At 44.3% G+C, this 19,148-nt stretch overlaps 1 protein-coding gene across 1 annotated transcript; it reads right to left on the bottom strand.

Moving 5' to 3' along the window:
* Positions 1-4,329: 4,329 nt before the first annotated feature.
* Positions 4,330-18,941, bottom strand: LOC132779191 (dehydrogenase/reductase SDR family member 4-like). Its single transcript, XM_067469560.1, has 8 exons — positions 18,856-18,941; positions 15,268-15,445; positions 14,744-14,845; positions 11,948-12,018; positions 10,211-10,262; positions 7,351-7,512; positions 5,726-5,781; positions 4,330-4,553 (listed from the first exon to the last, which is right to left on the bottom strand). The coding sequence occupies exons 1-8, from the start codon at positions 18,939-18,941 to the stop codon at positions 4,439-4,441; spliced, it is 822 nt and encodes a 273-aa protein (XP_067325661.1). The 3' UTR covers positions 4,330-4,438.
* Between the last annotated feature and the right edge of the window lie 207 nt (positions 18,942-19,148).

The raw sequence follows: 19,148 nt of genomic DNA, 5'->3' as shown, positions 1-19,148 counted from the left end.
AAACCAGGCCTTGCATCATCGTTTGCCCCATTTACAGCACGGTGCCCTCTGCTTCTCCTTTGCTGAACTGCCAGGGGCATCTACACTGTGGAATGAATGCACTTTGACCCTGCATTCATTCATTTCTATGGAATCTTTGGGAGCTGTCGTTTGGTGAGGTCCCAGCATTCTTCGGCTCATGGTTGTTACAAGGTCTTTAGCTTTCTCGATTGGTGCCTCCCCAAACTCCAACTCCCAAGATTCTGCAGCATTGAGCCATGGCAGTTCTATAGCTATCTTCTATCAAAATACTAGCTTGGGTTCCCGGCGATGCTCGGGTGACTTGAGAAAGGCAGTGTTTTTTGGGAGGTTTGGTAATATATCTCAATGCACGGTGAACTACAACTCCGCATAGGTGGGTCATCACCCCCACCCAAACCCCTCCAGTATATTATATTGGCCCGGGTTATGTGAAAAATGCAGTTTGTTTTGGGGTGTTAGGTAATATCGGTCTGGTAATCTGTAGCTCTATTTCTTGGAGGGAAAGCCAGTCTTTCCTGGGTTATTTTAATGAATGCTCCCATTAGAAAAATGCATAAGGATGTGAGTGAACTGCATTTTCCAAAATTATACACCAATCATCCCAAACCCTACCAGTATTCAAAGATGGCCATGTTGGGTCTGTGTGCCAGGTTTGGTCCTCATTGGACGTCGGTTGCGTTCAGTGCTCTCTGGATAAAGGTGAGCTACACCTCCTTGAAGTGACTGGACTGACCTTGAGGGAGCTGGGGGTGGTAACGGCCGACAGGGAGCTCTGGCGTAGGCTGGTCCATGAGGTCATGAAGAGTCGGAGACGACTGAACGAATGAACAACACCTCCCAGATCAGAGGTCATTAACCCCCAGACCCTGCCCGTATGCACAGGTAGCATTCTGGTCATTCCTGGTCAGTCGCAAGGCTGAACAGGGTATAGGGTTACAGCCTGTGCTGGATGGGGTTACACTCCCCCTGAAGACACAGGTTCGCAGCTTGGGAGTGATCTTGGACTCATCGTTGAGACTGGAACCTCAGGTCTCAGCGGTGACCAGGGGAGCATTTGCACAGTTAAAACTTGTGCGCCAGCTGCACCCGTACCTTGGGAAGTCTGACTTGGCCACGGTAGTCCACGCTCTGGTTACATCCCATATAGACTACTGCAACGCTCTCTATATGGGGTTGCCTTTGAAGACTGTCTGGAAGCTTCAAACGCTCAGCAGCCAGGTTAGCCAGGTTATTAACAGGAGCGGCACTCAAGGAGCATACAACTCCTCTGTTGTGCCAGCTCCACTGGCTGCCAGTTTGCTACCGGGCACAATTCAAAGTGCTGGCTTTAGCCTATAAAGCCCTAAACGGTTCTGGCCCAACTTACCTGCCCGAACGTATCTCGTCCTATGAACCAGCTAGGACGTTAAGATCATCTGGGGAGCCCCTACTCTCGGTCCTGCCTGCATCACAGGTATGTCTGGCGGGGGCGAGAGACAGGGCCTTCTCAGTGGTGGCCCCTCGGCTGTGGAACGCCCTTCCTACAGAAATTAGATCAGCCTCCTCCCTATTGGCATTTTGGAGGAAATTGAAGACCTGGTTGTTCAAGCAAGAATCAGAAAAACGTGCCAAGAGGAAGGTGCGTTAAAGTCAACCCTGATCGGGACCACCTTCCACCTGGAAATGGAAGTCCTCACTGTAGAACATGTGCATCAAGAATAGGGCTCCACAGTCACCTATGGACCCACCACTGAGACATCTTTGGGCTACGAGGGATCACCTAAGTATGTACTCCTGAACCCATTGATCATGAAAGTGGGGTTCCCTTCCCTCCTTCCCAGACCCTCAAAGAGAGAGAGAGACATGTAAGATTAATTCAAAGAGACAGTTTTATTTGGTTTAGGAGAAAAGAAGTGAAAGGCACAGAGACATGACACAGATTTTTTCCTACTCTTTGGAGTACCACAGAGCATCCATACTCCCCAAAAGCCTTCAGAAGCCCAACACTTTTGTGATCACATAAACACATACCTTCTCTAGCCAAGTAATATTTCCATCTACCCTTAATGGGATTGATAAACATCTGGATGCTTTACGTGGGTAAGGGGAGAGGTAAGAGGCCCCTATGTGATGCAAGGCTCTTTTTACAGCCCTCTGCCGACCCATTCTGACCCTTCTGAGAGTAGAAAACTGGACCCTATGCAGGGCCCACCCCATTTTTGATCATCCTTATTCCAAACAGGCGCACCACCTAAGCAGTGTTTCTCAACCTTCCTAATGCTGCGATACTTCATGTAGTGGTGACCCGCAACCATAAAATTATTTTAATTGCTGGTAAACTGGCTGGGATTTCAGGGAGTTGTAGGCCAAACACCTGGGGACCAACAGGTTGAGAACCACTGACCTAGAGCCTTTTAAAGGAGATATAGACCAGGCATTCTCAAACTGTGGACCTCCAGCTGTTTGGGCCTCCAACTCCCAGAAGCCCACAACTGTGGTCCTCCAGCTGTTTGGGCCTCCAACTCCCAGAAGACCACAACTGTGGTCCTCCAGCTCTTTGGGCCTCCAACTCCCAGAAGACCACAACTGTGGTCCTCCAGCTGTTTGGGCCTCCAACTCCCAGAAGCCCACAACTGTGGTCCTCCAGCTCTTTGGGCCTCCAACTCCCAGAAGACCACAACTGTGGTCCTCCAGCTGTTTGGGCCTCCAACTCCCAAAAGATCACAACTGTGGTCCTCCAGCTCTTTGGGCCCCCAACTCCCAGAAGACCACAACTGTGGTCCTCCAGCTCTTTGGGCCTCCAACTCCCAGAAGACAACTGTGGTCCTCCAGCTGTTTGGGCCTCCAACTCCCAGAAGACCACAACTGTGGTCCTCCAGCTGTTTGGGCCTCCAATTCCCAGAAGACCACAACTGTGGTCCTCCAGCTGTTTGGGCCTCCAACTCCCAAAAGATCACAACTGTGGTCCTCCAGCTCTTTGGGCCTCCAACTCCCAGAAGACCACAACTGTGGTCCTCCAGCTGTTTGGGCCTCCAACTCCCAAAAGATCACAACTGTGGTCCTCCAGCTCTTTGGGCCCCCAACTCCCAGAAGACCACAACTGTGGTCCTCCAGCTCTTTGGGCCTCCAACTCCCAGAAGACCACAACTGTGGTCCTCCAGCTCTTTGGGCCTCCAACTCCCAGAAGCCCTAATGAGCTTGTTCAATTGTCATGAATTCTGGGAGCTGAAAGCCCAAACAGCTGGAGGGCCGCAGTTTGAGGATGCCTGGTATAGACATTCTCTTTTAGGTGTAAAGTGATCTTGCAGCTTACAGCTTTCATCATTATCTTCGGTCTCTCCAAAACGAGATCCTGGATTTTTCCCATTCATAGCTTTTGGTAGCTTCAAGGACAAGATAGCCTTCATACTCATAAGCATCTCTTCAAACCTAGATACAGTTTTGTTAGCAGGATGCCGCTCCCCCATCTCTATATATATAAATGCTCTAGGCATAATGAGTACCCTAAAAACAAAAGAACCAATGAAGGAAATCACACCAAATTTGGCAAGAAAACGTCTCACAACACATTTGGCAAGAAAACGTCTCACAACTCAAAAATTATGATTTTTTCATTTGGGAGTTGTAGTTGTTGGGATTTATTGTTCACCAACAATCAAATAGCATTCTGAACGCCACCAATGATGGAAGTGAACCAAACTTGGCACACGGAACTCCCATGGCCAACAGAAAATACTGGAAGGGTTTGGAGGGCATTGACCTTGAGTTTGGGAGTTGTAGTTCACCTACATCCAGAGACACAAACAATGATGGATCTGGACCAACCTTGGCACAAGCACTCAATATGCCCAAATATGAACACAGATGGAGTTTGGGGGAAATAGACCTTGACATTTGGGAGTTGTAGTCACTGGGATTCACAGTTCACCTACAATCAATGAGCGTTCTGAACCCCACGAATGACAGAATCGGGGCAAACTTCCCTCACAGAACCCCCATGACCAACAGAAAATGCTTAAGGCCATCCAATCCAACTCCCTTCATCAGGGCAAGAAAATGTAATCAAAGCCCTCCTGACAAATAGCCATCCAGCCATAAATATAGATAGATATAATTCATTCACACACAGATATAGTATCATAGACTTGAAAGGGACCCTTAAAGAAGGACAATGATATCTTGCATGTTCCAGGGTGGGCAAACCAGACACTCTCCACATCAACACTGACAAAGAAACAACAAGAAATACTGTTTACCCACAAGCAGAAAGAAATTACATATATTAGAAACCAACATTTTCTCATTATTTTATTTTCCAGATCACAAGACTGGGCCACAGCAACGCGTGGCAGGGGACAGCTAGTATTATATATTCCTGAAATGCCAGGAGGGCTCAATGAAAGCATGTGCCATGTCCACAGGAGGACCACAATTCCCATCAGAGACGGGACTGTGCACCTCCGGCTACCACTATCGTCTCTCCTGTAATATAATCAGCATCTGGCGAACAAAGGAAGGAAACGATGCCGGAACAGTCGGATGGTTGTCCAACCCTGAGAGGGGGAAACAAAAGAAAAAAAGGTTCTCCAAGAGTTTATAGAGAAGTGTTTCTTAACCTTCCTAATGCTGTGATATCTTAATACAGTTCCTCATGTTGTGGTGACCCTCAACCATAACAATATTTACATTGCTATTTCATAACTCTAATTTTGCTACTGTTATGAATAGCAATGTAAATATCTGATATGCAGGATATATTTTCATTCACTGGACCAGATTGGCACAAATACCCAATATGCCCAAATTTGAATACTAGTGGAATCTGGGGAGGGGGTTGATTTTGTTATTTAAGAGTTGTAGTTGCTGGGATTTTTAGTTAACCTACAATCAAAGAGCACTCAGAACTCCACCAATGATAGAATTGAACTAAACTTGGCACACAGAACTCCCACGACCAACAGAAAATACTGGAAGGATTTGGTAGGCATTGACCTTGAGTTTAGGAGTTGTAGTTTACCTACATCCAGAGAGCACTGTAGACTCCAACAATGATAGATCTAGATCAAACGTGGCACGAATACTTAATATGCCCAAATATGAACACTGGTGGAGTTTGGGGGAAATAGACCTTAACATTTGGGCATTGTAGTTGCTGGGATTTATAGTTGACCTACAATCAAAAAGCATTCTGAACCCCACCAACAATAGAATTGGGCCAAAGTTCCCACACAGAACTCTCATGCTTTGAAGGGACTCACTGGCATGAGCTCCTTCCAGCCTCGCATGCTCTCCCTTGCCCGCACATGTGCACCATGCTACCATGCACCAAGTATGCCTGGAGTCTCAGAAATAGCCTTCTCCCTAAGGATTTTCTAGGTCTTCCAATATGATTCTGAAGTACGCTTCCATCAAAAATCGTTCATTTCGTAGTTTTATGTTCTCACTGCACGTCCCATGTTGTATCCTCCACAGATACGGAATTCAGCACTGTACAGATTTAGATAAACACCCAAAGCTTATACAGATCAAGAGTAGGGTCCCTCAATCTCAGCACTGTTACTTTCAAGGGTCTTGTGCTTCAACTGGAGATACCAGTGCTAGCAAAACATGGGTCCTATTCATCAATGTGCCACGGTCCCTTCGAGCTTCCCTCTACTAAAACATCACAGAAGAAATCCCATGGAAGCCACACTTGGACAACTAGGTGGCATGGAGACAAGGTTACCTTTGGATCCCCATGGACTCCATTATTTTTTCCAGCGTGGCTTGATCTTTCCTTAACTGAAACGAGAACATGCTTGTCAGTTTGTTTGCTCTCCTTATCAATACAAGAATTACCACCCCTATTGCAACGAACCCCTAAGGGTGCCTCTACATTGTAGAATGAAACGAGAACATGCTTGTCAGTCTGTTGCTCTTCTTATCAATACAAGAATTACCACCCCTATTGCAAGGAACCCCTAAGGGTGCATCTACATTGTAGACAATGCAGTTTCAAAGCACATTAACTGCCAAGGTTCGATGTTATAGAATCATGAGAATTGTAGTGGGTTGCTGTGAGTTTTCGGAGCTGTATGGCCATGTTCCAGAAAGCATTCTCTCCTGATGTTTCACCCACATCTATGGCAGGCATCCTCAGAGGTTGAGGGGCCTGTTGGAAACTAAGTAAGTGAGGTTTATATATCTGTGGAATGTCCAGGGTGGGGGAAAGAATTCTTGTCTGTTGTAGGTAGGTGTGAATGTTGCAAGCTGCGAACTTGATTAGCATTTAAAGGCCTGCATTTTCAAGGCCTGGACAATACCTCCCAACAAAGGATTCCCCTCGGCAGCAACTAACCAGGCCTTGAAAGTTACTTAGTTTCCAACAGACCCCCTCAACAGCTGCTGATGCCTGCCATAGATGTGGGTGAAACGTCAGGAGAGAATGCTTCTGGAACATGGCCATACAGCTCGGAAAACTCACAGCAACCCACTACAATTTATTTATTTATTTATTTATTTGGAAGTTTTCTATACTGGCCTTCTCAACCTCGACGAGGGACTCAGGTCGGTTTACAGCATATATAAAGTACAATCATATAAAAGAACAACAAGTGCAAATCATTACATATTAAAATAGTACAATACAGTACAATAAAAACATCATCATTACAGTTTCCTAAGCCAAATCGTCAATCCAGTCATAGTCATAGTCATGCTCGTAGTCACAGTTCATCATAATTCATCACAGGGAAAGGTTCTAGGTTCAGTCCTCGAATGCCACATTCCAGAGCCAGGTTTTTAGTAATTTCCTGAACATCAGGAGGGAGGGGGCAGATCTGACCTCTAGTGGGAGGGAGTTCCAAAGCTGGGGAGCCACCACCGAGAAGGCCCTGTCTCTCGTCTCCACCAGCCGCGATTGCGAGGGTGGTGGGACCGAGAGCAGCCCCCCCCCCCCCCGGAAGATCTTAATAGCCTTGATGGCTTATAGGGGAGAATCCGTTCGGACAGGTAAACTGGGCCAGAGCCGTTTAGGGCCAGAGCTGTATAGAATTCCCATGATTCTATAACACTGAGCTTTGGCAATTAATGAGCTTTGAAATTACATTAACTCACAGCAACCCAGTGATTCCAGCCATGAAAGCCTTCGACAACACATGGGAGTTGTAGTTTGATGAGGAATGTGCACTCTGTCAGAGATGACCTTGTAAAGCTACAACTCCCATGGTTCCAACACATGAGAGCTATAAGAGTTAAAGTGGTGTCAAACTCCATTAACTGTACAGTGTAGATACAACCACAGAAGTTCCTCCATGCAGTGGTCTCCATGGAAGGCCGACATTTCATAACAACAAGCCGTTAACTCTTTGCCTCTTTCCTCCAACTTCTGGAACTCACCACTGTGCTGAACTTGGTTTCGATCAAGCCGGGCGCCAGGCAGTTGATGCGTATTTTTCGGGATTTCAATTCGGGGACAAAGTTGCGCATGAGGCCCAGAAGAGCAGTCTTGCTGACCATGTAGGCACCCGAAAACTACAAAAGAGTGAAGACTGTTGGTTCTAACATTTCCCCAACTTGAGTTCCTGTAGACTACATCACCCATCCTTCCCTGAGTTAATTTAGGCCCCAGCCTTCAAGCCACCTTGAATGGGCCCTTTTTCTGGATATAGCTGAACAAACTATTACAATACTGATAATTCTACTCCCCAGCCAACTACACCACCGGTCCAAAAAGGAAGTGTGCATGCAGTCCCCCAAGACAAAAGACCACCAATAAACCAATCGTCCCAAAAATTCACCCAGCATCATTTTAAAGCCATTGAAGTTGAACGTGAGCCCCCCCCCCCCCCGCCGAAATAGTATAGTTTTGCTAAGGGCAAGGACGCCAGGCTGGATAATAAGGGTTAAGCCTTGGTCAGTTTGTTGTGTATCATTTAATCAAGGCTTTATGCTCTATTTTCATATGTTTACAGCAGAAAGTAACTAATTTATTACTGAAAATAATGGCACAAAGGTATTTGAATTTTCCCATCTGAGGCACACCTGGGCTCCAGATGGTCCCCCATCTCACAAACAAGGGACACTCTTTCCCCCTGCATGGACAAACCTTATGAAATCTTGCCTTTCATGAACTTTAGATATATGAAATATCTTTCCTGATTTCTTTGTGGCAGAAGCCTCTCCCCACCTTCCTGACCTTTGTTCCCCATTTATACAAGGAGAAATCCCACCAAAGGAACTACAGAGCCCCAAACATTCCAGGAACTTTTTAATCCACAGCTTCCTTTTGCATGAACAATAGTTTGGACAGCTGATGGCCCTCGGAGGATTTGTCCAGCCCTCAATTTGCCCCTTTGGCAAAGATCTTAATCATATTTCTGTCTGGAGGACAAAAGGTTCCCGAAAAACCTTTTGCCTTCGCTCTGATTAACTCAACTATCTCCCTACCAAGAAACAATCACACCAGTCTTGCCTTCATTGTCCTCATGTCTGCTGGCTAGTAAAATCCGGACTTTCCTTTACACATGTTGATTCATTCCAATCAAAACACAATAGAACAGCCCCGCTTGAGACTTCCTTTTTTGTCTCGCAGGCCACATGGCATTTTTTTCAGAACTCATTCACAGATTCCTTTGTGTTCTATCATCCCGCCTCCCTCTTTCCTGATTTGCTGTCGCCGCTAGGCGGCAGGAGCCTCCCCATTGGATCCTATGGACCTCTGGAGCTTCCTGATTGGTCCGGAGTTGCCGGGGGCGGGTGGGCCGCCTCCCAGCTGTTTGCCCATCATCTAATCACGGTGGAGGGCAGCAGGGAGGCCGGGGCGGGAAGTTTGAACTCTGCAACTTTGGATTTACTATAAATATGGCTGTATTGATGTATTTTCTTATGCTCTGTTGGCGAATGATTGCGGCTCTGCATTCTTTCAGCTGATTGCCAATAAAAGCCTCGGTGGCCGTTTTCTTCAACTTTGGTGAGATTCTTATTGGGAATTTAGGGAATAAAAAATTGATTTTAATTGCTTCTCTGAGCTCGCCAAAGTAGCGATCCCTCTTTGGTAGGGATCTTCCCTACTGGGCTGACCCTTTTCCAAGGTTTTCCTCTATTTCAATATCTCAACTAATGACCATGTTACCAATGCACCTTGTGGCAATAAATAGCAGAAAAAATAACTTATCCATTGGGTGAAGGACGATTTAGTCTCTTATGCAGTTTTACTAAACAAGGCACATATCATCTTTGCTTTCTGAAGGATCCATGTACCCAACCTTTGTTTTATGCACAAATTGATCAGATGCATTTTGTATTAAATTGCTTTCAGGCTATGTAAGTTGTTGGAGCATGCAAGGAAGTTAATGTGTGTGTGTCAACTGTAAAAAAAGATTCATAAAGCTGACTGGTCGGGCAATGCTCGGAGAGATGGCTGAGCCTGGGACTTTTGGATTCTGTTACAATTTTGTTCAGGCTTGAGATATGCAGGTATTCAAAGAGAAGTAGAGAGAGTTTGGAGTGTGCTCTTGCTTCATGAGCTGCTGAAGGAGTTTATCCACATGGACAAACAAATTTATTTATTATTTATTTACATAATTTCTATCCCGCCGATATCAGCCCGGAGGCAACTCAGGGCGCTATACACAGTCGGCACAATTCGATGCCATAAAAATACATACATTAATAAAGCAAAAACATTAAAGTGCATTTAAACATAAAGACAGTGCATAATAACAATTTAAAAAGAACAATGTCCTCTCGTTCAATCCTCATCCAAACAAAGGGCACTAAACCTCTCATTAAAAAAAACCTCTCATAAAAACCTCTCAAAGGCCACTCAACCTCTCATTCAGTCCAAACAAAGGCCACTAAACCTCTCATATAAAGATATAATCTGAGCTGATACAACTGATCACATTGTACATGTGTTGTTCTGAATTAAGAAGAGTAAACTACTTGTTCTTTGCTGCTCACCTGTGTGGCATATTTTCTTTCTCTTGCAAGGCTGATTAAATGTGAACTACACATGGTTTATTTTACATTATGCCACATATGTATGGTATATATGAAACACAAATGAGGCCACACCTACACTGCCATATAAAATTCAGGATTTTCTGTTTTGAACTGGATTATATGGCAGTGTAGAGCCAGCCTGAATTTCATGCTTTGACCAGATGGTGAAGTTCCCCAAAATGGGAGACATAGGATCACTAGAGGAGGAAAGAAGCAACCGACTCACCGAAAGAGGGGAATAGGCTCCAATGGAGGAGACCAGAACAATAGCACCACCACTGTAAGGAAAGGAAGGGGGAAAGGGAGAGAATTTAGTTGGATTGCACTGCTTGTTTCGTTCCTTCTTTTTCTTTCTTCGTTTCTTTCTTTTCCCCCTTTTTCTCTATTCAATCCATATCCCTGTCAACATTATTACAGGTTATGACAAACAGGCCTTTGTTTGTCCATGTGGATAAACTCCTTCAGCAGCTCATGAAGCAATAGCACACTCCAAACCTTCTCTCTCTGCTTCTCTCTGAACACGTGTATAACTCAAGCCTGAACAAAATTGTAACAGTATCCAAAATTCCCAGGCTCAGCCATCTCTCCAAGTAATGCCCAACCAATCAGCTTTATGTATCATATTTTACAGTTGACACACACACATTAACTGATTCCTTACATGCTCCAACATCAGTGAAACATGGCTTTCTAATGAGCTTTTTGGCATCTGGCTCATGGTGATGGTGAGGATGTTTATTTATACCCCACTTTTTTCTCTCCACAAGAAGACTCAAAGCAGTTATGCTGATGTCTAGACATATGCTTTTAACTAAATGTGCTTTTTTATTGAAATTCTCACTAATAATAATAATAATAATAATAATTTATTTATATACCACTTACAGGTTATGTATGTTGTTGGAGCATTCAAGGAATCAGTTGATGTGTGTGTGTCAACTGTAAAATATGATACATAAAGCCGATTGGTCGGGCAATACTTGGAGAGATGGCTGAGCCTGGGACTTTTGGCGACTGTTACAATTTTGTTCAGGCTTGAACTATGCAGTAGGCTTGGGCGGTTTCGTTCGTTAATTTCGTAATTTGTTATTAATTCGTATTTAAATTAGCTTACGATCCAATATTGAGCCATGCAGGAATAATTTCGTAATTATTTTCGCATGTCTGGTGCAAGTTTTATAGTTGTTGTTTGTTTTATCACACCAACAGTCAACAACAGAGGGAGAGGGAAGCTTCAGAAGTTCCTCCTGTCCCATTTGGAGGTTTTTTTTAGCATATTGCGCAATCTCGTCTGCCATTAATGATTCGATTCGTAATTTTACGAAATTTCGTAAATTTCGAAAAATTTTAAAGGAAAATTTCAGAATTATTAAAAAAAACGAAACGCAAGGGCCCCCTAAAAACAAAACGAGTTTAGAACCAAATTTTTCCGTGGTTACCCAAGCCTACAGTATGCAGGTGTTCAGAGAGAAGCAGCTCTACTGGCTGCCAATTAGCTTCCGAGCACAATTCAAAGTGTTAGTGCTGACCTATAAATCCCTAAACAACTCCGGCCCAGTTTACCTGTCTGAACGGATTCTCCCCTACGAACCATCAAGGTTGTTAAGATCTTCTGGAAGGGCCCTGCTCTCGGTCCCACCACCCTCGCAATCGCGTTTGGTGGGGATGAGGGACAGGGCCTTTTCTGTGGTGGCCCCTTGGCTCTGGAACTCTCTCTCGCTGGAGATTAGATCTGCCCCTTCCCTCCTGACTTTCAGAAAGCTGGTAAAATCTTGGCTTTGGAATATAGCATTTGCAGAATGATGATCGAGTCAATAACTGCTGACCACACCGGCGGCTGGTGATGAATGTGTGATTTTACTTTGATGACCTGGCTTTTTGTAATTGTATGATCTGTATTTTCTGGAACTATTTCAGCAAATTTGTCAAAATACCAACAAAAATACTCATCTTGTGCACTCACCCTCTTTTCTCCATATGAGGCACCACCGATTGAACCAGCATGGCAGCAGCTTTGATGTTGACATCCAGAATCTGCAAGTAAAGAGAAGACCTGCTTCAAAAACAGGTGACTTGCGACTCCTTCACTCATTGAGCACTCCTATACTGGAGAATTAATGCAGCTTGACACCACTTTAACTGCTGTAGCTCAAGCTATGGAATCCTGAAACCTGTAGTCTTATAAGGTCCTTAGCCTTCTCTGTCAAAGAGTGTTGATGCCAAACCAAACTACAACTCCCATGATTGAACCATGGCAGTTCAAGTGGGGACCAGCTGCATTAATTCCAGAGTGTAGAGGCAACCTCTTGTTGCTTTTGCTGTCAAGTTTTTCCTTTGGAAATTCTTAAATAGTACCAGGAAACAAACGCCTCCAAAGAGTCTTCTCTGCTTGAAACATGGCATTCAGAGGCTATAACAATAGGCTAGGGAAGGTTTAATTTTTTGGGTTACTGATCTCAGAAAGCTCCAATAGTGTGCCCATCCTGCTGGAGGACTTTTGCACTTACGATAGAAAAAAATACCTGACTTGAGCCTTAAGAAAACACAGGGAATAATAATAATAATAATAATAATAATAATAATAATAATAATAATATTACTATCATACACCAGAGCAGACCACCCAAATACCTAGGAGTCACTCTGGACCGTGCTCTGACCTACAAGAAGCACTGCCTGAACATCAAACAAAAAGTGGGTGTTAGAAACAATATCATACGAAAGCTGACTGGCACAACCTGGGGATCACAACCAGACACAGTGAAGACATCTGCCCTTGCGCTATGCTACTCTGCTGCTGAGTACACATGCCTAGGGTGGAACACATCTCACCACGCTAAAACAGTGGATGTGGCTCTTAATGAGACATGCCGCATTATCTCAGGGTGTCTGTGCCCCACACCACTGGAGAAATTACACTGTCTAGCCGGTATCGCACCACCTGACATCTGCCGGGAAGTAGCAACCAATAGTGAAAGGAGCAAGGCAGTGACATCTCCAGCTCATCCCTTGTTTGGGTATCAGCCAGCACGTCAACGACTTAAATCAAGAAATAGTTTTCTAAGATCTACAGAGACACTCGCTGGAACACCCCAGCAAGCGAGAGTCCAAAAGTGGCAGGCTCAAACCCAGAACCTCAATCAATGGCTGATACCAAATGAGAGACTCCCCCTGGGCAGACAGAGGACTGGGCGACTTGGAAGGCACTGAACAGACTGCGCTCTGCACGAGATGCAGAGCCAACCTCAAGAAATGGGGCTACAAAGTGGAATCCACGACATGTGAGTGTGGAGAAGAGCAAACTACAGACCACATACTACAATGCAACCTGAGCCCTGCCACATGCACAATGGAGGACCTCCTCGCGGCAACACCAGAGGCACTCTAAGTGGCCAGCTACTGGTCAAAGGACATTTAATCAACTACCAAGCTTGTAGACTCTGTGTCTTTTGTATGTTTGTTTGTTTGTTTGTTTTTGTTAAAAATGTAATATAAATGTCTGGTTGCTGATGACACGATAAATATAACCAGAGCAGGAACACCTCTGACCTTAAACATTGTAGCAACTTGGTAAAATCAGCAAACAGTTTATTGTAGAATATATGTAAGCAAAGCGATAAAAAATAGCAAAATGGTAAAGGTCCAAAATCCAAAATAGTCCATAAGCTTCAAAGGGAAACAAGATCCATGAGTACATACAGGTCCATGAAACAAAGCACTTGAAACCATGAAACAAAACAGCAGGAAAATCCCATAAGCAAAACTTAGGCTTGTCAAAAACTTGATACATGAAACTCAGAGCACTTGAAAGCAAGACTGTGATAAAATAACAATGTTGACTCGACTGAGGCTATTCTCTTCCATGAATCATTATAAACTTTTTCCAGATCCCAAAACTAAAAGGACAGCATTTTTCTTGACTTTCACACTAGTTATCTTTCTTCTGCTGTAGACCAACAGATCACCTCAGTCTCTGAAAGCTCTGTCTCTGTTTACTAAAACTTTACTTTCTGACCAAGGTTTCACTACCCTCTCCCTCATTAACTCCTGCACCTGGCAAATCAATCTCACTATCGTTTTCAGACAGTTCATTTATTTATTTTGCTTGTATACCGCAGTTTCTCAGCCCGTAGGTGACTCAACGCGGTTCACAACAAGAGCAAAAAGTCAATCATAACAACATACAATTTAAATACCATTAACAGCATAGTATACACAGTAATGACACATCAATAACAACACATTAACGTCTTGTAACTAGAATCGTGATCTAATTCATCATCCATAATTCCGTTCCTATATTCATCGTATTCATTGCGCTGTTTATCCGAATGCCTGTTCAAACAGCCAGGTTTTTAGTTTCCTTCGAAACACCATTAACGTAGGAGCTGATCTAATGTCCATGGGAAGTTGCTCTGAGGAAAGCAGTGAAAGGCCTTTTCCAGGAATGTGGCCTTATGAATCTTCCAGAGACAGATCAGGCCTCTCTTCTGAACTTAGCTCAGGACTTAACTCAGGCCTAAGCAAACCCTCATCCTCAGACCCATCATCAGGAACATTATCACCCATTATCATCATGAACATCAACATGAACCTCATTCCCATCATGAACATCAACATGAACATCAGACACAATCACAAACTGAATAGGCTGACATGCAACAATTACCAACTTCAATGTATGATTGTTGCTGCTGTTCTTATATTAACGTATCATCATCATCATCATCATCATCATCATCATCATCATCATCCTCACCTTGTCCCAGACCTCTCCTGGTGTGTCAAGGATGGGACCAGAATAGGGGTTCACGGCTGCATTAGACACCAAAATGTCAATCCCTCCATGGCGCTCAAGAGCCTAAAAGCAAAGCAACGACAGCAACATTAGCAATAACTCTTAAAATCTTTCGATATTACAATCTTAAGTCTTCACTGATGTAAAGATAATTTTCAGCTCTAGGCATAAGCCCTGGCAGAAGGAAACAAACCAGCATGGTGAAAGATTTTCAGATAATGGTGGCTGGAATGGAGAAAAACAGGTGATGCCCTAACCTTTCCTGACCCAGTATGACTTCTACCACCATGGCTCAATGCAATGAGAAACCTGGGAGTTGGAGTTTTAACAGGCCTTTTGCATTCTCTGCCAAAAGAGTACTAGTGCACCAAACTATAACTCCCAGGATTGCCTAGCATTGAGCCATGGCAGTTCAAGTGGTGCCAAAGTGCATGAATCCTACAGTGCAGATGCAGCCCATGGTGCCAAAGACACTCCATTCTCACCGTCTCGATCAGGCGCTGCCTGTCTTCGGATTTGCCCACATGGCACACCAACCCCGACACGCCGAGGTTCTCCGTTCGCAGCTCAGCCACGGCCCGGTCCACGTTGGCTTGTTTCCGGCTGCTCAGAACCACGTGAGCACCATCTTGGGCTAGGCGGCGAGCAATTGCAAAGCCAATTCTAGAAAGACATGAGCAAGGAAAGAAAGGACCAGCATGAAATATTAAACACGGATATATCCACGTAAGCAGGCAGAAAGATGGTTATGTGAAAAGACCAATCCATCAAGTTTGACACCACTTTAACTGTCATGAAGGTACGCTAAGGAACCCTAGGATTTGTAGTTTGTTGGGGCCTTGGCACTCTTTGGCAGAGAAATATTTATTTATTTTGGGGTTCTTTTACCCTGCCCTTCTCACCCCGAAGGGGACTCAGGGCGGCTTACAAAAGCAAAGGCACAATTTGATGCCTGCAACACAGAACAATCAAAACACAAAATTACATCAATTCACAGTTAACAACAATTCATGCATTATATACCAATAAAATCAATAAAATCAATAAAACCAATACAAACCCAGTTCCTCCTCCTACATGGTCAGTGTTCGCTAACTCATAGTTCTAATTTCCAGTTCCACTTCGTCAATCCTGTTGGTCTTACTCACCTGAGTGTCTTATTTAATTGCCAGATTGCCCAAAGGCCTGGTCCCATAACCACGTCTTCACCCTCCTCCTGAAGGAGAGGAGGGATGATGATGCCCTGATTTCCCCCAGGAGTGAGTTCCACAGGTGAGGGGCCACCACTGAGAAAGCCCTGCTCCTCGTCCCCACCAGCCTCACTTGTGACAGTGGTGGGGTCGAGAGCAGGGCCTCCCCAGATTATCTCAGACTCCGGGGTGGGATGTAGAGGGAAATACGTTCGGAAAGATACACTGGACCAGAACCGTACAGGGTTTTTTAGGTCTTTGTCAAACTAAGGGCCATATAACCCAGGATATCAAGGCAGTAAATCCACAATATCTATTCTGAACTGGAATATCTGAATCCACACTGCCATATAATCCAATTCAATGTGTATTTTATACAGCTATGTGGAAGGGGCTGACAGCACCCAGCATTCCACAGCACTGAGCCATGGTAAATTAAAGTGGTGTCAAACTGTGTTAATTCTACAGTGTAGATGCACCCCTGGAGGAATTTAATTTGATTTAACAGTGTAGAAACATCGGTAGATATCCTCCCTGGCAATCTTTTGGGGTTTTTTCAAATGAATCCCAAGAGATACTATGAGAATTAAGACTTAAGAGAGAGAGAGAAACTTGATAAATCTGCTTACCCGTCAAAACACAAAGCAGAGTCGGATCAAAATTGGGAAGAATACATTAAGACTGTTAATCTGATGCTTTGGAGGCTTCTCCACTCAAATCTGAACTCCGAAAGCCTGAAATCTTTAGTGAGAAGCGCAAGGGGATCTAATTTAGGAACAAAAAGACACCTCTTGCGACAAGCTCCAAGAATCAAAAGCCGAGATTATTTGGCGGGTTTAATTTGAGTTGGAGATTAGCCCCAAGGCCTCTGTTTTATGCCTCTCCCTGAGCCAACCCTCTGCTTTTTTCATCCTGCAAAAGCCATAGACATTAGACAATGCATCTACACTCTCAAACTAATGCAGTGTGATACCACTTTAACAGCGATGGCTCTATGCTATGGAATCATGAGCATTTTACAGTATCTTGAGTCTTCTCTTCCAGGTACTGCATTATAATACAGATAATGCATATGGCATTTAGCTTTGGCAGTTAAAGCGGTGTCAAACTGCATTACTTTGACAGTGTAGATCATGTTGTGCTCAAGCGGGTTTCAGTCACATGCAATGCAGAAGACACAATAACATTGCACACAGGCAAGAAGAAAATGAACAGAAAAAAAACTTTACTTTTATCAGCAGAGTTAAAACATAAACTTGCAGTGTTGCAAACAAAACAAACAGTGCAACAAACTTACATAGTCATTGTAAGCAATCTATATAAATAAAAATGTAATGTTCGTTTGTGGGATTAACATAACTCAAAAACCAGTGGGCCAATTGACACCAAATTTGGACACAATACACCTATCAGGCCAACAAGTGACCACCACTCATAAAAACATTGAAAAACACAGCAGAAGGGACTTAAAAAGCCAAAAACCCCACAAAATACATTACAACGCAGTGCAATACCATATATTTATACACAAACACACATATATACACACATATATGCATATACACACACACAACACATACACAGAAAGGAGGAAGGAAGGAGAGAAGGAGGGAGAGAAAGAAGGGTAGAGAAGGAAGGAAGGAAGGAAGGAAGGAAGGAGAGAAGGAGGGAGAGAAAGAGGGAAGGAGAGAAGGAAGGAAAGAAAAAAGGTAGAAAATGAAGGAAGCAAGGAAGGAAGGAGAGAAGGAGGGAAAGAAGGAGGGAAGGAGAGAAAGAAGGAAAGAAAGAAGGGTAGAGAAGGAAGGAAGGAGAGAAGGGGGAGAGAAGGAAGGAAAGAAAGAAGGGTAGAGAAGGAAGGAAGGAAGGAAAGAAGGAAGGAAGGAGAGAAGGAGGGAGAGAAAGAGAGAAGGAGAGAAGGAAGGAAAGAAAAAAGGGTAGAAAAGGAAGGAAGCAAGGAAGGAAGGAGAGAAGGAGGGAAGGAGAGAAAGAAGGAAAGAAAGAAGGGTAGAGAAGGAAGGAAGGAGAGAAGGAGGGAGAGAATGAAATAAGTGAAAGAGGGAAGGAAGGAGAGAAGGAATGAAAGAGAGAAAGTGGGAGGGAAGGAAGGAAAGAGACAAGGAAGGATATAACCAAAGAGCAAAGGAAGTGAGAAAAGAAACAGGTAGAGAAGGAAGGAAGAAGAAGGGAAAGAAAAAGAGGGAAGGAAGGAAAGAGGGAGGGAAGGAAGGAGAGAAAGTAAGAAGGAGAGAAAGAGAGAGGGAAGATTGGCCACAGCAACGCGTGTACAGAATAAGGCTTCTTCAACTTCCTCCAAATGAGAGAGAGCAGTACAAATGGTTGAGCAAAATGCCTGAGCAAAGGCTCCTCAGAGCAAAAGCTAAACTGTATTCTAAAATCCATACAGTTATACCCCACTGGGTGTGGTCCAAACTTACTAGTTAACCTACATTAGCAGCTGCACATAATAATCAACAGTATAAGGTTTTCTTTAGCACAGAGATACTTGATCCTGTTACGACTTACTGTAATAGATCAGGCCTGGGCAAACTATGGTCCTCTTCCAGGTGTTTTGGACTTCAACTCCCACAATTCCTAACAGCCGGTAGGCTGTTGGGAATTGTGGGAGTTGAAGTCCAAAACACCTGGAGGGAGGACCAAAGTTTGCCCAGGCTTGGTGTAGATACGCCCAGCAAAAGCAAAGAGCGCAAAGTGCTTGGGTTTTCTCTGCTTTTGCCTCACTAGGCTACAAATCCCAGAGCATTGAGCCATGGCAGTGAAAGTAGGTTCAAACCGCATTACTTAGACAGTGTAGATGCCCCCAGGGAAGTCAAGAGTGCCTCTGGGGGACTGCAGAGTGCTGTAACAATTGTGAGTGGGACTCACCCTTCAGTGGAGGCGGTGACCAAGGCGACCTTATTGGCAAGGCAGCTTTTGGCGTCGGTGGCATTCATCCTGACGAAGCGGCTCATGGCTTGCCTAGCCGGAGAGATGGCCACAAAGGAAGAGAAAGCGCGAGAAAACATCATCTCTGGTTCGGTCCTCTGTTTTGGAGGACAATGAGCAATTGCAATTGACCCAGCAATATTTAAAAACCAGGCCTTGCGTCATCATTTCCCCCATTTGTGGCCCTCTCCTCCTCCTTTGCTAAACTGCCTGGGGGCATCTACACTGTGGAA

This window comes from Anolis sagrei, chromosome 6, assembly GCF_037176765.1.
Source record: "Anolis sagrei isolate rAnoSag1 chromosome 6, rAnoSag1.mat, whole genome shotgun sequence".
Classification (NCBI taxonomy): domain Eukaryota; kingdom Metazoa; phylum Chordata; class Lepidosauria; order Squamata; family Dactyloidae; genus Anolis; species Anolis sagrei.
This window is presented reverse-complemented; position numbering and strand designations above follow the sequence as displayed.

Bases quoted from the DNA above. Each gene is read 5' to 3' on its own strand.
- LOC132779191 (XM_067469560.1), bottom strand. From the start codon at position 18,941: ATGAGCCGCTTCGTCAGGATGAATGCCACCGACGCCAAAAGCTGCCTT. The intron at 15,446-18,855 runs GTGAGTCCCACT...ATGTCTTTCTAG, and splicing joins GTCACCGCCTCCACTGAAGG to AATTGGCTTTGCAATTGCTC. The intron at 7,513-10,210 runs GTGAGTCGGTTG...ACTCTTTTGTAG, and splicing joins GAGCCTATTCCCCTCTTTCG to TTTTCGGGTGCCTACATGGT.